General features: G+C 43.5%; 1 protein-coding gene across 1 annotated transcript in view; it reads right to left on the reverse strand.

Annotated features, from left to right (window-relative positions):
* The window catches only part of IMPG1 (interphotoreceptor matrix proteoglycan 1), a 145,178-nt gene that overhangs the window by 103,311 nt on the left and 17,007 nt on the right, over positions 1–24,860 (reverse strand). The window contains exons 2-4 of the mRNA XM_019537655.1: positions 15,990–16,196; positions 7,634–7,800; positions 7,353–7,381 (exon numbers count right to left, since the gene is read on the reverse strand). Coding sequence (XP_019393200.1) covers positions 7,353–7,381; positions 7,634–7,800; positions 15,990–16,196 — 403 coding nt within the window. The remainder of the gene's footprint in view (positions 1–7,352; positions 7,382–7,633; positions 7,801–15,989; positions 16,197–24,860) is intronic.

Below are 24,860 nucleotides of genomic sequence, written 5' to 3' on the forward strand. Positions count from 1 at the left end.
AATCTTAGATTGGGTTCTGCAATTTTTAAACCAGTCTTTGTGTGCTGAATTTCTGTTCTGTCATGGTTATAGACTGGTTTCTGTACACTTGTACTGGTAAAAGTGTAATGTCTATACCTGACCATAGAGTATAATATCCTCTTCTAGCAATATGTCCAAATCCCCCTTGTCTAAAAAGATAGTGGCTGCGATGTAGTCTGACAAATAATATACTTAGGTATAACAGGACTGGTAGCTCTTCCTGAAAAATTGTAGGACGAGAAAACTGCATTTCTAGTCAGGAAAAGTTCTTTGGGTAGAAATGATATCTTTTATTCGACCAAATGAGTAAGTTGTAAAAAAGTTATTTGCAAACTTTCAGGCACAAGCGCCCTTCTTCAGGCATAGGGAGTCTCTGCTGTTCTGAGATCTCCAAGGAATGAAAGAAGTTAAAAGTGTGATAGGATAAAAACAAAAGGTGGGGAGGGGAGGGGGATGAGAGGGAAATAGGTAAGTAAAGGAGACTGTAGTTGAGTTCTCTAAAGTAGAAAAGAGGCAGTCTGAGAAAAAATAAATAGTTGGAAATTAAGAAGACAAAGGGTAGAAAAGGCGGGCAGGGGAGGGGAGGAAGTTGTGGGGGGAAAGAAAAGTTTAAAAGGACAGGTCAGGTAGGTACCTGGTGAATCAGATGTCCTGACAGTGTGGGGACACAGTCAGGAAGGTCAACTGTACCTTGTCATGCATCCACAGATGCATCTCAAGCAGGTCCAAGGAGGTGATCCTCCCCCTCTATGCGACACTGGTCAGGCCGCAGTTGGAGTACTGCATCCAGTTCTGGGCACTGCATTTCAGGAGGGATGTGGACAACATGGAGAGGGTCCAGAGGAGGGCCACGCACATGATCAGGGGTCAGCAGGGCAGGCCCTACGAGGAGAGGCTGAGGGACCTGAACCTGTTCAGCCTCCAGAAGAGAAGGCTGAGGGGGGATCTAGTGGCCTGTTACAAACTAGTCAGGGGGGACCAGCAGGCACTGGGGAAGTCCCTGTTCCTCCAAGCACTACCAAGAGTGACAAGAAATAACGGTCACAAGCTGGCAGAAGGTAGATTCAGGCTAGACATCAGGAGATGCCACTTCACTGTCAGGGTGGCTAGGATCTGGAACCAACTTCCAAGCGAAGTGGTGCTGGCTCCTACCTTGGGGATCTTTAAAAGGAGGCCAGATGAACACCTTGCTGGGGTCGTTTGATCCCCAGTACTCTTTCCTGCCATGGCAGGGGGTCGGACTTGATGATCTGCTCAGGTCCCTTCTGACCCTACCAACTAAGAAACCAACTATATATCCTATGTCTATATTGATGCCATCATTTTTTGTGTCCAGTAGATTTATGAAGTGAAGTTTGTAGGCTTGTCTATGAAAGCTGTTTTGTAAGTTCCCTTTGAAGATTAGAACTGAATGATCAGAGAGGGAGTAACTGTCTAGTGAGAAGTATGCACCCACAGGTAATTGAATATTTTAGTCATTGATGGATTTTTGGTGTGTGTTCATTCCAGTGCACAGTTGTTGTTTGGTCTCTCCTATACATTTTCCATTGGGGCATTTGGTACACTGGATAAGAAATATAACATTTCTGGAGGTACAGGTATAAGATCCAGGAATGATGATGGTTCTATTGTGGGGTGTGGTTACTGTGGGAATGGTGGAGATGTGTTGGCAGATTTTGCATTTTTTGCCTTGGCATGGTCTGGATCCATTGTGTGTGGTTTGGGTCATAGAGAGTTTGTTTCTGGTGATGAGTGAGGTTTGGTACTTGTTTAAAAGCTAGGATGGATGGTTCTAGAAAGATCTGTTTAAGAATTGGGTTTCTCATCTAGTATGGGTTGCAATTGTTTGAGGATTTTCTGTGTAAGTTCCAGGGAAGGGTGGTATGCCATAACTAATGGTGTGCAGCTCATAGGGATTTTCTTTTTGTATTGTAACAAACTTCATGTGGTATCTGGGTGGCTCTTTCAAAAGTGTGATCTATTTCTCTTGAGGAATGTCCTTGTTGAGTGAAGGCCCTTTTGAGATTTGTGAAGTGGCGATCACAGGCATTCTTCTTGGTGCAAATTTGGTGGCATTGGAGCGTTTGGCTGTAAATTACAGCTTTCTTGGTGTGTTTAGGGTGGCTGCTGGTTCTGTGTAGATATGTATATTGGTCCATGGGTTTCTTGTATATGGTGGTTTGTAGTTTACCATTTTGGATATTGATCATGGTGTCCAAAAAGGAAATGCTGGTATTAGAGTATTCAAATGATAGTCTAGTGGAGGGGTTATGATTATTGAATTTTGAGTGGAATCAATCAGGGACTGACTGATTTTTGGTGGAAAACAATCATTGCAGTATCTGATTGATTTTCACCAAAAATTCAACAATCATCACCCCTCCATCAGACTGTAGCCATTCCTGGATCTTACACCTGTACCTCCAGAAATGTTATAAATCTCATCCAGTGCACCAAATGCCCTGACGGAAAATATGTATCCATCAAAGACAAAACTATCCAATTACCTGTGGGTGCACACATCTCACAAGACAATCATTCCCTCTCCGATCTTTCAGTTCAAAGGGAGCTTACAAAACACCTTTCATAGACAAGCCTATGAACTTCACTTCATAAATCTACTGGATACAAAAAATGATGGACTTGATATAGACATTGGATTTATGACACAATCCAACTTGCCTGACATCTGATTCACCAGGTACCTGCCTGATCTGACATTTACACTTTTCTTTCCTCCCTTCCTCCCCTTTTCTATCCTTTGCCTTCTTAATTGCCAACTATTTACTTTTTCACAGACTGACTCCTTTTTACCTTGGAGAACTCAACTACAGTAGAGTCTCCTTTACTTACCTATTTGTCCCTCGTTTCCTCCCTTCCCTACCCTTTGTTTTCCTAATTTCTACCTATTTACATTCTTGCTAACTTCCTATCACACTTTTAGCTTCTTTCATTCCTTGGAGATCTCAGAACAGCAGAGACTCCCTATGTTTGAAGAAGGGCGCTTGTGCCCAAAAGCTTCTAAAGAACTTTTTATCAACTACAGTACTCAGCTGGTCTAATAAAAGATATCCATCTAAAGTTGTCCATCTTTAAGACATCTACCCAAAGAAGCTTGCCTGCCTATGTCTTTAGACGAACATAGCTACAGCCAAAAACCCTGCATTTCTAAAGAAATATTCCTGTAAGGCAGGGCAAAACTCTTGTTGTTTTCTCTATACTACCTTAATAGGAAACAGCAAGATTCATTTTGAAAAATACAAATGGTACTTCAATCTGAAACTTATTACAATTAGAATCTTGTTTGTTAATGACTCCATATGCAAAAATTGTATTTACACAGTAAATGTATTTTAACTGATAGTTTTGCATGGTTCTAAGTTATAGTAAAGTACAGATAAGTACATTTTGCAAGAGATCTGGCTAGCTTTGCAAAGTTGGTGCTGTAGGTATGTGTGGGTATGCAACTTTTATAGTGGGGATGCTAAGGGTTGCTATGGTTAACTCTGCATAATTGCTTATATTTTAAAACGCTATTTAAAAATTAATTGCTTTCTGAAATTTTCATATTCTGGGCTACAGTTTTCGATGTTGAATATTTCAGATTTTTATTTCTTTAAGTTTTGCGTAAAAGCTTTTTAAGTGCTTTGGATTTCAAATGGGAAAAAATATCATTGCATAGAAAAATAAAGTCCTACTGCTGAAATGACAGAAGTAGAAAAATCTCAGATTTTCATAGAAATCACTGTTACTGAGGATGTGACACTGAGTGAAGTGTTCTGGTGAAAACTGATCTGAGTGGGAGAAAACAGAACATGGTAAATGCATAATATAGTCTTAATTATGACAACAATAAGTTCCTAGCATGAATGCCCAAGGAAGGTCATGCTAAGCATGCTGGAATAGATCTAGATATCTTATAAAGTAGGACTGAAAACTTTTTCTATGACTTGAAATAATGTGCAGCATTTCTTAGTACTGAGTGTGAAAGTGTGTGATAGAAAGTTCATGAATAGTACATAGCAACCTATTTCTCCAAACAATAAGGGAGATTTAAGTATAGCAACATACTCATAGCCACCTACATTCTCAGCTACAATATGAATAACTTTGTAGTCATCTACCTCACCCTCCACACTGCATCCAAGGAAAGCTATGTTGGGCAGGAGGTGCATAAGAAATTAGTTCTGAAATCAGTCAAAACAATCGACCTTCAGGGACCAAAATCTGGGACACAGCCCCAGACAATTGTAGACCACCACAGCTAAAAATATTATCCACTGCAGGTTCTGGTTAGCATAGTTGCCTTAGTACAGTATTATGGGAGGGATATTTAGATCTGCTAATTAGCATAGCCACTTCTATGTGGCACTGTGCCTGGAAAAATTAGTTCTGTTGAGAGACAGAGCTAATTTGCCCAGGTAAAATGTATGGCTATAATGCTTCTAGTTGAGGAGGTAGCCTATAGTTCTCTCTTGTGCTTTAGACGCACATTATTTTTATAGACCTACAAATAAAAATAGCATTATGGGGCATGAATGTGTGCATAGCCCCCTGGATGAAGCACAACAAGGACATGCTCTCCAAATGTTTACAGACGTGCTCTGGGAGGCAGGGGGCGGGGAGGAGAGGCTAATTAGTGAGCTGCACTAATTAAAGGCACCCAAGCATCACATGTATCAGTGTCCTCACGCTGAAAAAATGGCACCAGGGTGCTTTGAGGTAAAGCTCACTTGATAAGTTTTAGTTCAAAGCACCCTGCCACAATTTTTCAGCATGGGGACGCTGATACACATGATGTTGGAAGCTACTGGAGCGCATTAGTTTTTGTGTTCCAGCAGACTCAATTAATTGATTCTGCTCTGACACGCTAGATATACAGTACATTGGAGCAGCCTCCCTGCATGTGTGTAAGTGCTGTCCAGCTGTGACTGATAGGGGGGCTACTCCTTAGTCCCCCCCACCCCTGGGGGAGTCTTTCAGTGAGTGGCATAGGTTCACTGACAGCATTGCCCAATATGCATATTGCACAATACACCACTTGTCGTGGCACACTGGATCAGATGGTCTCTATCACCCAATCAACCCTTGTAGCCCCATCACTGTTGCTGCCCAGTAGCAACACTGAGAGGGTTGCCTGCAAGCTGCCCAGGTCAGCAAGGGGTGGTTTGGCAGTCATTGCACAAGGGCCGATTGAGTAGTCTTCTGCTGCTGCAGGCCTGTCTCTGTTGCCACCAGCAGGAACAGCTGATGGAGCTTCCTGCAAGCCAGCCCTTGCAGGGCTCTAGTAGCTTGTAGGCTGGGTGGGCTATCAGGGATCCTCCTTGGGAGGAGGGAGGCAGAACAGAACACTAAAAGATATAGGAGGGTCTCTCAGACCTGTACACACATTACATTTGTCACAGAGACACCATTCTGAGACAGACTGGCAATTTTTTTGGTGCAACAAACAGCCTGGACTTGTAAATGCTGGCTTTTTGTCACAGTAAAACAGACTATATAGTGCAACAAATGTAATATCTCCAGGGCTTTTAACAAGTTGCATAGTTACATTCATGTGAAACCAGGCAACCATGTACTGAGCCATGCACTGACCAGATGTAGAAGGATGCTGCTTAGTATTGATCCCAGAACCAACTTTTCAAATTCAGGAGAAAAATCCCATCTCATGGATTATTCAGGCAGCTGAGGACTTGCTCCTAAAACTCAGGACTGGTCTGGAAAATTCATGGTGGTTGATCATTTTAAAATTAATCTACCTGACTCTTGGCATGGCTGTTGTCCGCACGCCCAGCACAGTTTGCACTGGAGTGCAACTGATAATATTCTACAAAATTCAGTGGGAGTTTTAATTAAGCCTTTAATTAAATAACACATTTACGAGAGGAAAAAACCCTCCAAATAATAACATTAAAGTCAAGGAAGACAGGTAAAATTCTTGTGATAAGTTAGTACGTGAGTAAAAATGCATTATACATTGCTACTATTGGATGTCTAAAATTGACGGTCCAATGACATTTGTATTAACTTGAGACTGTAGATGATCATGTGATTCAGACTGTACTATTTCTTTTATAAAAGGAGGGAAAGCTCAATGTTAAATTATTTGTTATCGTCAAACTTTTAAGAGTTTAGTTGTGAATATTCTCTTAACATACGATAGGACCTGAGATGCTACTTTGTCACACTGGTTTTATGTTTGTACCAGTGCATTGACTTAAGGAGGGTATCACTGGTTTAAAACTAGTGCACTGAATCAAGAATTAAATCCTTCCACCTTTTTTATAGAAAAATAAAGTGCACACAACAATAGCAATCTACTTGATATCAGTATGTACATTTCTGTAGGCTTTCTACAAATGTACTGAGGAATTTAGCAAGGTTCCACCTTTTCCTCTTCTTTATGTGTACTTAATATTATGAGTATTTTCATTATATATGCTATTCCAGGCATGTAGCCCACTGAATATTGTGGATGATCTGCTGTCTGTCAGGAATCTACAGGTATATCTATTAGACACAACAAATAGTCTATTACATTTTTATTTTAGATGCATGGAAAGTAGCTAGTATTGAATTTATCTTTTCAGAATATGGCATGATTTATCTTATTTCTGTAGCTTCTAATGAACTGCAAAACTTTTTTGGTTTGGTAAAAAATGTGCAATTTGCTGTAACATATAAAACAATGTATATAAAAATTAAATTGTTTTAAATCAAACTAAGGCTGTGCACAGATGTATCACTAAACAGTTTTAAGGGAAGTGGTTATGGCTTGGAAATGCCTGTCAGCATATATGAGGCAACTGTTTTGCCTGTCCATTACTATACAAGTATAGTGAAGCCAGACTGGTTTAATTTTAAACCTGAACAAAACATATTTAAATGCTATGGCTTAACTTCCACTTCTGGCACAAAAGATTACACAGATCAAACTGTAACATCATGAAAAAAATCTCTTATCTTGTATAAAGGAAATGGGATGACTCAATAAAATGGGAATTTTTAGGGACATATTGCTAAGGATGTGGACTTATTAGCAGTCAAAGAGCTTTAAGAACTATATAGCGCCTTAGTGCTCATCCGCTATAACCAAGCTGAACAGGCACTAGCCCACTATGGTTTGTGCATCCATAATTATATGGAACAATATTACTGCTCCCCATAAAATAAAGGGTATATATTTGTATCTCTCATATCTCCCACACAGTGTATACCAGACTGCTGTACATACATATACTCTCTCAAAGCCATATACATCTTTCACATACCTTTTTCAAAAGAAGGAAAACAGCATCAACTGGTATGTATTCTACTTCTGCTTTACTTACCTTTCCTGGAGGGTCCTATGTTTTACTCGCTGCAAAAAGATTGGGGGGAAAAAAAGCATTTTACTAGTAGGCAAGTTCAATCGAAGAGCAGAAGCCTGTTCATACTTTATAGTTAATCTTTGTCTAGGACACTTTTCTTTATGTAATGAATGTTGATTTTTTTTTTGTGGTGCCCCCTTCCTCTCTCTTTGCCTTGACTGCATAAAATTCAGGGGTTGGATCTGAGAAATGTTTACTTCACTTGTTTATAGACAAAGCTAAATAATAAGAATAATTCTTACCCGCTGGATTATTTCCAGATGCGCTTGGGAGTTGCTGAAGTTTTTCCCAATGTCAAATATGCAGAATGTTTCCCGCTGGCAGGCACCAACCCAGTTCTGATATTCAGAAGCATCAGGAATCCTATCCAGAAAGATCCGAAAGGCTTCCCATACAACTTCCTGGCAAACTAGAAGCAGAACAGAGTCAAGGAGGAATGTAGTCAACCCACAAGAAAGTTCCAGGCCATGTTCTGCAGCATCTTAGAAACCAAGATGTCCCTTTTTGGCATTTGAAACGTAAAAAGCTATTTTAATAATTTCAAGAAAAGGATTTATTTAGTGGTCTATAACTTCATGTGGACATTTGTCTTTATAACTGAAGGATTGGACCTTTGAGTATGAAGAGTGCTGACTTGCCTGGAATGACACCAGAGATGAATGTAACCCAAGGCTCTTATCAGTACAAATAATTAATACAGAACGAACCCAAAAACATACTTCTTTCCTTACAAGGATGCTAAGATCACTGAGATAAAAGCAGCAAAAGGACAGAGAAACTGGCCAGTGTGGATACTTTAATTGTTGTATTTTGTAGCTAGCCAGCTAAGTTAATATGTAGGCTAGAAATGCTCAGCTACTAGATACAGAACAAGCTAGACAAATCTATGCTTTAAATAAATTGCACTGACATTCCAAAGGAAGCTTGAAAATGCAGCAAGCTAAGAAAAAATCTCACTGATTTTCTAAGTAGAAAGTTTAGAGCAAATATAGTTTTTCCAAAGCCTCTAAGAGATCAATTAAATCTCCTAGTCAAAGGAGCAGCCTGGTGTTTAAAGCTGTGCACTCTTTTTCTGTTTCATAAGACACCTAAAAAACTTGATTTTATCCTCATGTAGGTAAAATCCCCCAGGAAATGATGTTTTCTTTCTCTTTGTACATATGTATACATTCATTTATTAAACATCAAGTCATGCTTTCATGATGATGAATCACCAAATGGTATGCCAAGCTTGGAGCGGGCAGGAGAATCACAGGTGTCCTGGAAAAAACACCGCTGTTCTATATCAATGGGGAGATAAAAGTGAACAGACAGAGAATGAGCCACAGAGGGAGGTTACAGAACAAGAGCACAGGGGGCTAAAGCTGTATTGTATCTGGGGCTGGTTCTGCGAGAAGCTCCACAGAGGACTTGGTTCACTATCTCCAGCAATTAGTCATACAAGATGAATGAAAACACACATTATAACCTGATGCAGAGGTAAGACTTGTGTTTGGTGCCCTGGCCAAACGTTCCCTGTATGGGAGGGGATACTGACTATCACTGAACAGGGGGAGAGGAAGGAGGATCTTCTGTTGGAAGGGTAGCATGTAAACCTGTGGCTCAAACCTGGGTCTTCTGGGCTGAGGCCTGGGCTGTAGCTGACCCCAGCTGTCCTGGGCCATCCCAGGAGGTACTCCCTGGGGGATCATGGTGCCCAGTGGAACCAATGGGAGCCACAGAGCTCTGATGGGAGGGGTCCTCCCGCTTCCTACAGGGCCTTGTCCCTGTAACAGCAATCAGGCTCTCTGCTGTGAATTTGACTCTGGTATTCCTGGTCCTGCCTTGGACCCTGTTGCCTTGCCCCTGTCCTGCCTCTGCCCTGGAAATCTGCTGTCTTGCCTGAGGCCTGCTCCCCTCTTGCCTGAGGCCTGCTCCCCTCTTGCCTCTGCCTTGGAACCTTGTACCCCACTCCTGCTACCTTACCCTGTCAACTGGATTCCCTAGCTCCTGACCACTGCCCTGGCCTTGACCATGGACTTGCATGATCCATCAGACTTGGACTGACACCTGGAGCTGCAACCTTGGCTTGATTTCTGGACCGATAGTACTGTAGACCCTGGGCTTCTGAACCCTGACCCTGTTATGTCTGGGTCATGCCCAAGAGAACATGCATGCAATGGGACACAGTCCCATGTTATTAGCACTTCTCCCTTGCAGATAGCTGTCACCTCTCACTTCTGATCAGATCACCGATTTTGTAGGATGAAACTGGGGGTCCAAATGTTAATGGATCCAATACCCCCCTCACTGTTATCAATAACCTTACCTCTACCCTTCCTGCAGCATCTTGCCACCACTGATGTGTTTTCCAACCTCTGAATTTGCAATAATAACAAAGGGGAAATGCATGGTTTCATAATCCAAAAAACCCAATAAAAATCCCTCTTAATAGATTAGCTGTCACTTAAAATACAAAATTGTTCTGAGCTTTATGAACTCAGTGGCTATAACTACTTTCTCCATGTTTTTGGATGAATGTTTATTCATTACTTGAATGATTCCATTGTCAATTATTTTCAGTGTCACAAAATCTGGATTTGCAGATTTTTAAAAAGGTAGTGCTCACTTGGAATGAATGTGCACACTCCTTAAAATATGTATGTTTCAAGTCTAAAGCCTTCAGCGAATAAAAAGGTCAAACATATTATAAATGTATTATAATGTTAACATATAGTGCATCTCAGCAAATAAAAAAATGACACTTATAAATCTAATTTTGAATAGTTTATAATGTTGCTTGAAACAGAGAGTTTTCTAAGATTTATGACCACAGAGGCTATGACATTTTACTTTTACATTTTCGGTATGTTCTTTAACTGAAGAAGAGATTATTGTGTATAGAAATGGTTTACAATCATTTTTCATTTGTGTACCCCTAAACAATTTTAAATGGGGCTGCAGACCCCTTTGCATAGTAAGTGTGGGTATTCATATACTTTGGATTGGTCATAGTCATATTTAACCGACCCGTTAGATGTAATCTGTGGACCCCCCAGGGTCTGCAGATCGCAGGTTGAAAACCACTGGTCTTATGGTATCTAAAACCTAGGACTGTCTACAATTAATCTACTTGGTAATAAAATGGCTATTCTCAAAACTTGGATAGGTGTATGCTGTGCAAAGCTGCTCACACAGCTGTGCCAATATATCTCCATAATGAGTTGCATAACATCTGCCTTCTCAGCACTGAATCCTTCCTCCAAGTAGAGATCATCAAATTTTTAACAGTGACTATGTTACCTAATGATTTTTCTATTCAAGAATTATCATTCAGCGGGTTGTTTTTTCAACAGATTTCCTTATGATCAGCACTCATTTAGGCCTATATTCTGCTGCCTATTCATCATCCCACTCCAAGCAATATTTGCTACATAAGGTATTCCCTAGTTTAATTTAAGGATGGTAAAACCTGCCCCATATGAGCAGTTTACTAGTGAGCTTTCATGATTTATAATTCATGCTGTGTGGCTAGTCCCTTTAGTCACATGTGGTATATTTCATGCTTCTTGATTGTGTGATGTAAGTTCCATAAAGCCTCCTTTTCCTCTTTGCAAATTATTTGTAATATACTTTTCCTATAAAAGTGATGGGGAGCTTTGGATCAGGACCTTAGAATGCTGATTCTGTTAAGTGGCCACATATTCATCATAAACAACTGAGCTAGAAATATTAAACATTACTTAATTTGTAATCTATATCAAGTGTTGTAAAATAGGATGGACAACCTATGGCATGAGCATCACAAGTGGCATGGACAACCTCTTTGCATCTGGCATGTGGCAGGTCAGGAAGTACATAGGCAGCACACCAGACAGAGAATGAGCAGCAGATGGGGCAGGAAGCAGAAAGAAAGGGAGGACATTGGGCAGGTAATATACAGTACAGAGGAGAAAGCACAGCAGCAGAATGGGCAGAGAAAGTGGATTGGAGTGGTACTCTGGGAGGGTGTTTATCATGTGATGAAGCCCTGGAAAGTAATCTATAGCCATAAAACAACAACCGTTTGCAGCTGGAGAGTGCTTTTAAAATTGCATGAAAGATTGCATGAAAATGTAACCCCTGTCTGATGTAATATCAGATGGGGGTGCTCTAAGGTAGAGTGCCTTAGGGAACCTGTGGTTCCCTGTGAGGATTAACTTTGGGTGATTCCACCCACATCTCATATTTCTTTGCAGAGCTGGGCTAGTGCTTGCATGAGAGAGCACTGGCTCAGTCCCACCCTGAGGGCTGTCACAGAGAGCAGACAGAAAACCACTGTCTCCTCCCTGCATAGCTGGATGTGTGTGTGGGGGGGGAAGGGAGCCCCCCACACTCTGTGTGCCTACCCATCCCTGATGGGTTCTTGCGGGGAACAAGGCCAGGTCCATGCAGTGGGAGGGAAGGGGAGCCTCCCCATCCCCTGCATAAGCATTTTTACAGTGCTAGAGCTGGGGCTGGCGTGGGGGGGACAGAACTCTCCTGCCTTGTGGGCCTGGCCTGACTACCTCTGCTGGGGTCTTGGGGGGAGTTGTGCAAGGGTCTTGATAGTGGCAGAAGCTGTTGTCCCTGGAGCTGGGATGGGGGAAATGGAGTCTCCCACATCACAGGACCCGCCCAGCTTCCCACAAGATCCCTGCAGGGGTAGCCAGGCTGGGCCCATGAAGTGGGGCCTCTACTTTCCACACCCACCCCAGCTCCAGCTGTACCAGCCTTGGCCACAATCATGATACGTACATGGGGGATGGGTAGCCCCACACCTCTTGGGGCCCAGCCTGGCCCCCCTCAACACCTCAACAGGGATAGATGGAGTGCTGAATGGCAGGGGGATCTCTGTTCATTCTCACCAGCCAATGCTGACAGTTGCCAACTAGCAGAGGGGAAGGGCTGGGGAGAGGGGCAGTCTGTCTGGTGGTATGGGTCAGTGAAGGCAGACTGAGGCCCCTATCCCACCCAATAGGTGAACATGTGTTGGGTCCCATGGTGCTCTAACTCATGGCACTTTGTGTAAAGCATCATAGTTAGAGCACCTCCCCAACAGGCTGCCTGAACTTCTTTACACACCTTAATTGGTGGCATGCCTGCCAAAAAGGTCGACTCCCACTGTTGTAAAACCCGTGGGAATTGTACGAGTTTTAGGAACCGTATTCTTGACTCAGTTTCTCCAGCTCCTTGTGTACTACTGCCATGGTGGTAAATGGGGGAATACCTCCTCTGGACTGGAAGATTCATCACTGTCTGACTCTGTAGGAAAGTTTAATTTGGAACCATCAAGGACAGTACATCTAAATAGAGTTGTCTTGTGAAGCTATGGATGCCATTTCAGACAGAAGCACCCTGAAGAGCAATGGACTAGCTAAAATAGGGAGTGGAAAGTTTCTGAAGCACTCCTGAAATGACTGAAAAGCAAAAAAAGCCAAATCTTTGAATCCAAATCGAATCAGGAGACTAATGAAAAGGCCTGAATGGAATCAGAAGCCTCCAAATCAAATCAGAAAAGATTCAGTGCCAATTCAGAGATTCATCCGTAGACTAAACAGGCAGCACTCCTCACCATGCTGGACACAGATGCCTCCAGCTGGTAAGTCTGTTGTGGTGGCCAGAGCGGGGAGGAAGGGACATGGGGGGGGGACAGATCAATGCCCCCACAGTAAGGGAGGGATTGAGGGTGGGGCTGGGACAAGCTGCCCAGCTGGGGTGGAGGGGCAGGGGGTTCGGAGGGGGGGTTCCTGTCGTTGCATGCTGCCGGTCTGGGAGGGCATGGGAGCGGGCATGTGCCCCTGGGTCTGCATGGGGTGGGATGGGCCAGGCTGCCCTCCAAGAGGCTAGCCCCAGCCACCCACTGCCAGTCTGTGCTCAGCAGGGTGGGTGGAGTCAGGGCTGTGCTCTGGGTGGCTAACCTCGGCCGCAGCCCAGAGTGCAGCCCTGGCTCTGCCTGCCCTACAGAGTGCAGTGAAGTGCGGGCTATAGGGGGGCTGCAGCCACCCTAAAATTCCCTATAGACCCTGTTGCTGGCCCCACTCTGATCCAGGTGCACGTGCCCGCTACTATGCCCTGTCAGTGCTCGCCCAGCTGAGCTGAAGCTGCGGCTTGTCCAGGGGACATGGGGAGGCTGGGCGAGTGATGGGAGGACATAGCTCCTGCTTTCAGCACTTTCTGCCGCCTGCCCAGAGTGTAGCCCAGCTCAGCCCAGTCCATCCTGCACATATCCAGGGGCACACACTTGCTGTCATGCCCTCCTGGACTGGTGGTGCACAGTGGTTGGAGCTCCACAAATCCTACACCCTCCCCGCCCCAGCTGGGCAGCTTGTCCCAGCCCCAGCCCCAATCCCTCCCTCGCTGTGGGGCCATTGATCTGCCTCTCCCCCCAAGGTCTTTCCCTCCCACCTCTGCCCACCACAACAGACTTACCAGCTGGAGGCAGCTGTGTCCAGCGTGGTGAGGACTGCTGCCTGCTTGTACTGACTACAAACTCATCAGAGGAGATTATCAGCAAATAGGAAGAGCCCTATTCTCCCCAGCACCACCTGGCGTGATGAGGAACAATGGTAATAAGCTGATGGAGACTAGGTTTAAGTTAGAGATCAGAAGGCAATATTTTATAGTTAGGGTGGCCAAAATCTGGAACCAACTTCCCATGGAAGTGGTCCTCGCCCCTACCTTGGACAAATTCAAGAGGAGGTTGGATGATCACCTGTCTGGGGTCTTGTAAACCCAGCATTCATTCCTGCCTGTGGCAGGGGGTCAGGCTAGATGATCTGTTCAGGTCCCTCCTGACCCTAGCTACTATGAAAACATGAAACTGTTTTGTCTATGTCTGAATCTTTGGATCCAAATTGGCTGAATTGAATCAGAACAGTGATTCAAATTACTGAATTGAATCACTATATCTCCGAATTGGATGAATCTGAATTCAGAGCAAATACTTGCCACTTCACACAGGCCTACTGCATAGTAATCCCAGAGCTGTATCACACTGCCTGAGCATCTGCCTGCAGCAGCACTGTTGACTTAAGAGGGGCAGGGGGCAGTGTCCTGGATTTCACATTGTTACATATAGGTATAGTACAGTGTCCCTCACAACCCCTCCTCCTACAACTGATCTTCTTTGTTAAATATTCTTTGGTGCAAGGGCATGAGCCCTCAGTTTTACATCTGCCAGGGTGTGTTTTAAGCAACAGGGTACAGAATCAGTCCATCTCTTTTTCTTTCTCTTTTTGGCCTAATTCAGTTTAATTATTTCATGTAGAGTAGAGTAGGTTCTAGGGATGACTGAAAAAGCCTCACCCTAGAACAACCATTAACCAAGTGTCTAGAACACTCCCTTGGGGTATGGGAGCAGGAGACTCAAGTCTCTGATGCAAAGCTAAGACTCCCATATTCTAGGAGAATGCTCTGAGTAGTCTGCCTGGGGTGACAGACACACTATTAGGCTGATGTGCAGTAAGAGTCACTAAAAAACCATGCACCTGTGCACATTTAGTTTAGTACCTCTTATTAGAGGTACTAAACTAAATGCACAGTAATGGCACATTAATGAACATGAAGATATGCCACACAGACTTGAACCCCTTGTCCTCTGAGAATACCTAGTGGTTTTCATTCTGCCAATGAAATAGGTAGGGAAATACCTAAGCTAAGAATTCTGTGCCAAGGTCCTCTAGGCCTTCAACCTGAACTAAAGGACCAAGCAGTGCTTCAGTGGCTTTGCACCTGCCTGCCAGCAAAAACTTGGAAGCCTAGGCAACTAGGTCCAGTTTAGCAGTGATTTTCAGGATGCCAGTAATGCATGAATGGTGGACTTGGACTCTTGGGGCATCTTTAGGCATGCTCTGGAGTGGGAAGTTTTAATTAGAACAACTCTCGGGAGCCACTCTAGCTAAACTGCTCACAGTGTCTCAAGTATTCAGCATCCTGTGTGCAACAATGTCTTTCTTTATGTGACTAAGATTTGATCTATGTCTTTCATAGGATTTCAGTTTTTCGTGCATGATCACAGTTAGGTTCCAGCAGTGATGCTGCTTTCTTCCATTATAGTTCAAAGACAGGAAAAAAGAAGTATAGCCATTTCTAGGGATTTTAAGAGAGCATGCTTTATGGAATAGGGACTGTGTTCACCTCTACATTTAGAGAATGGCCTGCTCCCTATGGACACCATGATAATTTAAAAATTATTAAATAAATCAGGTACTTGGTTACCCTTTCTAAAATCTATGATGTTCTAGACAGTGCCGGGGTGAGTAGAAATGATGGGCTGTGGCATCTACTAGATCTTTGGGGAAGATCCACAGTGCAATAATTTGGTCGTTATAGTCTGTTAATCCAGAGCCCACTAAATCTGCTAAAGAACGTGGTATTAACTCAGCATCTCTTATTTATATTACTCCATTCTATTCAGATAACTGCTAGTATCTTGTGCCACCATTGTACTTTGAGGTTGGTACACATAACTTTTCATCTATTTACATAAACATGAAGTAGAGAATAGGTGCCAAAACTGCTGCCCGGAATTAGAGAATGGCACACTACAGAAGAATTATTGCTGTATTCCCCAAACAGGCACTAGAATTGTCATCTCACCTCTTAATCTATAATAAGCTTGGTGACTGGCTAAAATTTGCTTCACTGATTCTTGTGGACAGACTTTCACACCAGTTGGGAGGAGAGATGACCTTTTTGTTCGATGCTTAGTCATATCAAATATCTTTCTGATGGTTGACTCTCTAGATCGCTTTGTTGTTTTTTCTGAGGCATCCGCAAGATGTTTGGCTTCATCATGACTTATTTCTGTAAGAGGTAAAGCAATAAAAATGCATGTAAATAAGTTAACATATAGCACATGAATAGAAGATATATGCTGTAAGAAAAAAATCCCCATTGAAATCAAGCCAGAACCTACACACCAAATACTAACCAGTTGGTGAATATGTCAAGGTAGGGGCTGAACCGATGTGTTGAAGACTACGATCAATTTATAGATGTGGGAATCAGAAAATCTGGTTTCTGACTTCCAGTTTATCTAGCTGATCTTTTGCTGTTGGGGTCAATTAAGATTAAATATTTTCAAAACTTCTAAATGACTCAAGGGACTAAATCCATTGATGATTTAGACCCAGATTCACACTGGGGAGTAGGCAGTGCAACTTCTAACTTTCAGGCACCTGACTCCTTCTGCAGAATGTGCAGCCCTAAGTTAGATATCCATGCTCTCCATCACTGCACAGGAAGATTAAGGTTTCTCATGACTCAGATCTCTGTTGCCAGGACTATTTGGGCACCTATACATGAGTAGTGATGCTGCTCTGATGCGCTGTAAGCTTATAGCACGTCAGAGCAGGCTCAATTAATCAAGTCTGCTGGAGCATAGTAATTACCTTCCTCAAACAGACTCCAGCATCTCCTGTATCAGCATCCCCATGCTTAAAAACGGAGGCGGGGGCACTGCGACTAAAGCTGGTTCAATGATCTTTAGTTATAGTGCCCCCACTGCCATTTCTAAGCATGGGGACACTGATACATGAGATGCCCTGAAAGCCACTCTAATTAAAGCACAACCTACCCCCATCACTTCCAGAGCATGTGTATAAATGCCTTTTAGTAGACAGTCACTGGTTAAAAAAACAGAAACAAGACCTGGCAGCTGGCATAAGAATCTAAATCTACCTCCTCTCAGGGGAGTGACGGTACAATTAACCTTGGGGTTACAGCATTCTCTTGGAAAGTGTGAAATATTGGCCTCAAATCCCTGCAGCTGAGGTATGCTAGAACTCATCTCTCCCACACTGTAGCTGAATGCTGTAACTCCTAGCCTACTGAGCAGAAGGTGGGCATTATTAGTGTGATGGGCTGGCTGGCAGTGACCTGGTCCCGGGGTTTTGAAAGGGCAAAAGATAATTGGAGGATTTGGGATTCCCTTTCCACACCAATCAGGTCCCAGAGACTCACCCCCCCCGTGTCCCTATTGGCCCCTTAGGTCACCTGGAGGGGGATAAAAGGGGCAGCATGGGCTGACTCAGGAGAGACCAGCAAGGGACAGTAAGGAAGGAGCTTCACAGAGCTGGGTCAGTGGGGTAGGAGCAGTTGCCTCAGAAAAGCCTGAAGGAGCAGGACCTGCAGGCAGCAGTGGGGCCCTCAGCAGTGCGGCGTGTGGCTGGCAGGAGAGGCTCCCCACTGGGCTCCAGGATCCCCTGGGAGAGGCTACAGCTCCAGCAAGGATCTGAGCAGCGACTCAGGATCTGAGAGGGGTTCTCAGCTCTGCTTCCAGCTCCTCCAGTCAGAGGCCAGGCAGCTTGATGTGAGGCCAGGGCTCCGAGAATGTCAAGACCCCTAGCAGGCTAGAGCCGTGCCACCGGTGGTGGCTGTGTGGCAGTGTTCCTGCCTACTACATGGGAGATTTGGGTTCAAGTGCCAGCTGAGGTGGTTTAGGGTGGGTGAGATAACAAAAAGTAAGTCTTCTTGCAGTGGAAAGGGGCCATTGTGTTTTCTCCCCCTCCAGGTACCAAGGCCCTATGTTTCCTTGTCATTTGACATTTTGCATTTTGTGCCTCTCTATATTTCACCAACCCATATGGTTTGTTCTGCTGTTTGTGGTTTATATTTTGTTAACCCTGTTTTTTGTCAATGATTGTAAGTGTCTAACCTTTGTTGAATCCTGCCCCCTTGGGGCACTGTAGTGTCTACTATCCCCTCTGATTTATGCCTGTTATGTTCCCAGTATTAAAAGGTATATGGCTAAGTCCCCATTGGTGGTCTGGCTCTGCTCTGTAGGGGGAGGAGAGTCCCTACACCTCCCACAGTGCTTGTGCACCTGCTTTGATCCCTTCAATTGGAGAGGGGGTACCTCTTGGAGTACTGCCCAGGTTACATTAGTATTATCACAGGCTGAAATAAATGTGTCAGTCTGAGTTAGCTGTGTTTTTCTTCCACAGGACAGAACAGGGGTCAGCAGCATTTTGGAGCAGGCACCTGCTTTAACAGAGCTTAGCTCCAAGTGTGGGCCACTTTCAACTCAGCCTGTAGACAAATTGGAAAGAGCCCAGCAGAGGGCAACAAAAATGGTTAGGGGGCTGGGGTACATGATTTATGAGGAGAAGATGAGGGAAATGGGCTTATTTAATCTGGAGAAGAGAACTGAGGGTGGCGGTGGGTGGGTGTTAATAGCAGCCTTCAACTGCCTGAGGGATGGTCCCGAAGACGATGGAGCTAGACTGTTTTCTGTGGTGGCAGGTGACAGAATACAGAGCAATGGTCTTAAATTGCAGCAAGGGAAGTTGAGGTTAGAGATTAGGAAAAACTTTCTCGCTAGGAGGGTAGTAAGGCACTGGAACAGGTTACTCCAGGGGTGGGCAAAATATGGCCTGCAGGCTGGATGCAGCTCATGAGGCCATTCTATCTGGCCTGTGGGACCTGTAAATTTTTTTTGAAGATTAAAATGTATCTGTCCTTGGTTCCTGTCAAAAATGACAGGAGCCAGGGGCAGTAGGCCCCAGGGGAAGCCCGGCAGTCTCCCGCAACAGCAGTCCACCTGGCCCCACCCCCTAGCTGGAAGCCCCAGCAGGGGCTTCTGGCCTGGGACCATGTGGCTGCCCCAGTGCAGGAAGCTCAGGTTAGGTGGGGGAGAGCAGGGGAGGAGCTGGTACAGAGTGCAGGGAAAAGTGGCCCCTTGCCTGCTGCTTCCTGCTGCAGTCACTCACAGCCCATGCAGGGCTGTCCTGAGCAGGCACAGGCAGTCCCACATGGGCTGTGAACAGCTGCAGTGCAGGGTGCTAGGCACAGGGCGGGTGAGGGGCCACTTTTCCCCACGCTCAGGAATAGCTTGTAACCTGGCTCTGCGCTGGCTCTGGGCTTGCCCTTTGGGGCTGTTCCATGGTGGCAGTAGCTGTGGCCCCGCTGCTTGCCACACTGGGCAGTGTTTGCTGCTGCTGCCCACACAGCAAGCCCAGCACAGCAAGCAGGGGGGCTGCAGCTGCTGCTGTGGCGCAGCCCCGTTGGGCGAGCCTGGAGCTGGTGCGGGGCCCAGGCTGGCAGTGGGGGTGGGTTACAAACTGGTGCTGAATGCGGGGGAAAAGCAGCCCCTTGCCCTCCCCATGGCTGACACCCTGCACTGGAGCTGCTTGTAGCCCACGTGGGGCTGCCTGTGCCTGCTCAGGACAGCCCTGTGTGGGCTGCGAGAAGCTGCAGCAGGGAGCACTGGCCATGGAGCGGGCAAGGGGCCTCTTTCCCCCATGCTCTGTACCAGCTCCTTCTCTGCCAACAAGTAGGGCATTGGGGCTGATGCTGCCCCCCACCTGTACCACAGGGCTTTGAGTGGGTGCGGGAGCACAGGGCCACACCGGTGTCCCAGGGCCAGCGCTAGCAGAGCCCAGAGCAGGGTGGCAGGTATACAGGGTCCCAGCCAGCAGGCACTCTATGGAGCCAGGTCAGCTCCCCACCTCTTCCTGCTGGTGCAGCCCAGCCCAGCTCCACGGACCTGCGCCAGCTGGCACCCCGCTCTGGGCCCAACTGGTGCTGGCCCTGGGACACTGGTCCCAAGACATTGGGCTATTAGTCCCAAGATGGTGACCAGGGGGCAGGGCACCTGTCAAGGGGCGGGGCCACCCATCTGGCCCTCAACAGCTTGCTAAAGCTGGGTAAGTGGCCCTCTGCCTGAAATAATTGCTTGTACCTGGGTTACTCAGAGAGGTTGTAGATGTTCCATCTCTGGAGGTTTTTAAGACCCAGCTGGACAAAGTATTGGCTGAGATGATTTACTTGGGGATGGTCCTTCTTTCAGTAGGGGGTTTCATAGTTTCATAGTTTCATAGACCTCCTGAGGGCCCTTCCAACCCTAATATTCTGTGATCTTATGATCATCATTTTTTGCCATCATCATGGCCACGATCATCACAACCATAACTACAATCTCACTGTGTAGGAGCAGCCTGCTGTCTCCACAGGTTGGATAAAATGACTGTTAATTGGGGAACTTTGCTCCCCAAAATGAAGGCACATACTGAACTTTGTGGCTGCTGGTGCATGGTCAGTTCAATTTTCTCTTTGTAACTTAGGTATCTAGACTCCACCTAAATCTTTTTAGCTGCCTGTGGAACCAGTTTTAGTTCTGCTTTAGATGACTTTGGAAAATAGGGATCTTGCTTTTGAAATGTTATCTATAATCTCTCTGTGCCAGTTTCCTCCTGAAAAAGTGATAATGTCTATTGCTTATGACACTTAACACCTCAAAGGCACATTCTATGTTTTCATACTAATTTAAATACTTGCAGGAAAATGCTGCAGAGGTGCAAAAAGCTCTTTGCAATGTGCTGTACTTGCTAACTAAAACAAAATAATTAAGAATTCAGACCCAGAACCTCAAGTTACTTAGCTTCTAACTAGCACTGAAATCAATGGGAGCTAGGCATCTAGATATCTTTGAGGATCTGAATTTCATTGTTTTTTACTTGGGAGTAACACCTACAAAAAAGGGCAAGCACCTGTGTAACCAGAAGAATCCAACTACAGTTTTTCTGGATTGCATTTTTCCTATTTTCAAGTTATATACAAGATGACACAACAAGTCAAGTTTGAAGTGAAAAAAGTTAACAGCATAAAATAAAACTAGAGCTCTTACATTTAAATGATCTGAAAAAGTAGCAGTCTGATGGAAAAAATGAAACAACTCTTGGATGAACTAATTAGGATATTTTAGATTCTGTTGTTTGTTACATAGATTATAATGTTGATGTTAAACTCAACTTGTACGGATTCTTTTGAGGCATTTTCCCAAACCTCATATTCTTAACATATACAAAAATAAAGAAAAAACCCCAGTAAATAAAATAAATGGTTTGCTGAAAGAACTAGGGGAAGGGATGATTTTTTAGATAATTGGAAAAATTTTTGAGGCAGAAAATAAGAGGGTGACATAATGTTCATGTAGCTTGGATGCTGATGAATTGGCTGTAAACAATGACTGCTTTTGGAAAATGTTCAAACTTTCTTAGTACAGGAGAAAGGAGCTAATCTGTTTTCCAAGAGACCAAGTTTACAAAGAATAAGAATAAAAGAAAAAATTAAAGATAAAAAAATCTGTTTTCCTATGAAATGGAAGAAACAACCTAAAACAAAGTAAAAGCATTCATTATTCTGTCAGTTGTTCTAGGATGGATGATGAGAAAATAAAGAATATAAAAATGAATTATCTTGACAGCTTGAAACTCGGTGAATTATATTCTGAAAGCTGGGGAGGAAAAGGAGAAAAAACAGGAATAGAAAAACTGAATGTGACAAAGAAATGGTACTTAAACTCTTGGGATGGATGAAGTTCTCTGGGTATACGTGGCTGGAGTTCTTAATTAACATTTGAATAAGTATCTTATTGTCAACATGGTGGAATTATAGTTATTGCATCTTGTATAGTAATAATTAATGACAACATGTGACATAAGCAGATCTCTTGTGTGTGAAGAGTTGACCACTTGGTTATAAGGAGTACCATGCAGAAGCTGAATATTTCAGAAGTGGGGCTAATGCAAATAATTTTGGCCTTTCAAAGCACACTTTAGATTGAACAGCACCAACTTCTAGACTTGCTAAGTGAAACTCTGAAATCATTGGCAAGTTAAGTGAAAATGAGGATACAGTTGTACAGCATATGTCAAATCAAATCATTGTGGAAATCATTATTTTTTAAAATGATGTTTGACTGAGTGATATCAGTGAAGGCAGGGAAGATTCACACCTTATAGACTAACTGAATTGGAGATGTATATCATGAGCTTTTGTGAACCCTGTTGATGAGGAAGTGTGAAAGGATTTTTGCTCCATGCAAATGCTCCCAGGGTCTACCACAAACCTTTATGGAGCAAATAGTGTAGCGCTTAACCTCAGTTGAAGAATGAGGCACTTGCACTACCCGTGTGGGCGATAGCAGTTGATACACCAGACTGGAGACCTCCACATCACTACTAAGATCTCTATCATAAGTCTTTCAGATTCCAGGGTGGAGATATGGTTGATGTGGCCAAAACCCACACAGTGGGAACAACAATAAACTGTGGCTTCTTCTCCTTTCCAGAGGTTGCATTAGTGACTGTAGCCAAGCTGCACATACAATCTGACCATTTGAGCAGAAAATGTTGTCACAAAGCTCTTTGATCAATTTTGTTTGAAGTAATGGTCTTTTATACAGGCTTTGCTGCTTTCCCAGGATTTGATCTAATGGCATTTGGTTGAATTATGAACACTACAATTTACAAGGCTATTAATGGCTGAGATTTTAAAGCTTCAGTAGTGAAAAGATCCCCCATTTGCAATGTATATTAGGTGTAAGATATGGGCTTTTGAATCTGAGAATGTGTATGTGTATTAGCTACCCTCTGATACACCTCCAATACTACTATGTATTATGGGTAGGTAAAGAATCATCTTCAGCTATGAGTGTTCCACCTATGGCCTCTCTCTTTACCATGAAAGGTCAGTGAGGAGACAAAATAGTGTGCAAGCCTTTGTCTGAGTCATTTATAACTGGGTGAATTTCACCCAGTTTGCATCCCAGGGGTGGCCTTTTCTTTTTGCGCACAAAGCTTCTTTCATCTTCACTTGTGAGCTCTCCATCTTGTCAAATTTCAGTATAGTTTGGATTAGAAAAAGGAATAACTTGCTATATCTGTTTATGGGTCTCAGCATTTACTGAATGCTGAATGCAAAGCACCTCTCTCTCCCAGTACAAACACTGTTTGTTTGTGACTCATCAGACCTTTCCACTCCTCCTGCATTAGTATAAATTCTTGATTACAAACCAGAGAGCACAAATATCTAAATGGCTTAAATGTTTGAACCAATCCAAATATGAGTCATCCTATTATGCAGCTTTTTCCCTTTTATCCTTTGTTTTCTTCCTATTGAAAAAAATGTTTATTTAAACCTAACAAGTCTTGTACTATATTGATAATGTGCCTACACAGTCTAGCGTGTCCTTGCTTTCCTCCCATGCTTATCGGTGAGTAGCCTTGGATGATTCCACTTTTACATGGTTATTTATTGACCCTGATACCCAGAACACTTTCATAAAAAACCATATACCAAGCAATCCCAGTAATGTAGATTTTTTGGGGGGAGGTTCTTAATTTAAGGCAAAAGACTGTTTATTATTTTGTCCCTTTTGTTTCATCCTGTTAATTTACATTTGTCTCACTTTTACATTCTGGAAAGCTGTGGATGATTTTATTCTTCCACATGATAATCTTAATTCTTTCACTTTTCATGATAATCTTAATGTAGGAAGGAAGACATGTGCTCTGGTCTTGTGACATTTTAATAATACTTAAAATGTTATATAGTACTTTGTCATCTCAAGGTGCTTTACAAATGTTTAATTCACTCTCATGGGAAAGAAGTAGGAATTATTGCCCATTTTCTAGACAGTATAATTAAGGAGGAGAAACTCAGGATCAGAATCAATTCATTCTCCTAGAATACTTCCAGTTTGGTGTCTTGTCTCAGAAGTGACCCAAATAATCAGGGCTAGGTATCCAGGATCCCTGTAGAGTTAATGGAGAGGGATGCCTCCAAGGGAAGATTCAAAATACACAGGTGCTGAGCAGGGCAGCGTCTAGAGCTAGCCAGTAAAAAATGCTAGACACAGAGGTGTGCTAAGACTCTTGCTCCTCCTCAGAATTATAGAACTAGGAATGGAATCAAGGTTTCCCATTATGTGCCTCTTCATCTTTAGCTACAAAGGACACAGGGAGAGTCACCTATCACAAGAGTGAATGAAATTCAATACAAATCACAGCCACAAAGCTGCTTTTGTTCGGAAACACAACTGGTTGCAGGCCTGCAAGCTGCCTTAGCAAAATGCTTAGCATAAGCAATGTCATTTTGTGCCTTGACATATCTAAGTAAACATCACTAAAAGTGGAACAAGTGGGTTGCAGTTTAGGGTGACCTTTTTATGAAGTGAAAAGAGAATGTGGTTTAGCCATACGAGACATCAAGATACAGATGGCAGCCTGGCAAGATGACCACTTGTGAAAGATGATTGGTGGATATTTATGACATAAATGTATTTACAGTTCTGTCTATCTATCTATCTATCTATCTATCTATCTAATTTACAATTCGCTTATGTATGCCTCAATGCAGTTCTGCATCTTTGTATCGTGTGTATGGTTGCATGTTTAGTTCAGTCATTAGTTAGCATGCACTGCATTCCCTGATCATGCATTTACTAATCAATCAGAATACTAATTGCATGCCAAGCCTGTTCTCTTAATTATGCAACATCTAAATTATCTTTGTTCCATAAATATTGGGATTTATTTTTTATAATTATAATACTATCTGGAACTGAGAAAGTATCTATCAGAAGGCTCACATAGAAGTATATCAACTATTAGGGCTTGCTTAAAGGTTAAGTGTTGCATTTATAGCCTTGGTTAAATATTAGTATTGCTTATGTGTTCAATAAAT

The sequence above is a fragment of the Crocodylus porosus genome, unplaced genomic scaffold, assembly GCF_001723895.1.
Source record: "Crocodylus porosus isolate Cpor-Errol unplaced genomic scaffold, CroPor_comp1, whole genome shotgun sequence".
NCBI lineage: Eukaryota > Metazoa > Chordata > Crocodylia > Crocodylidae > Crocodylus > Crocodylus porosus.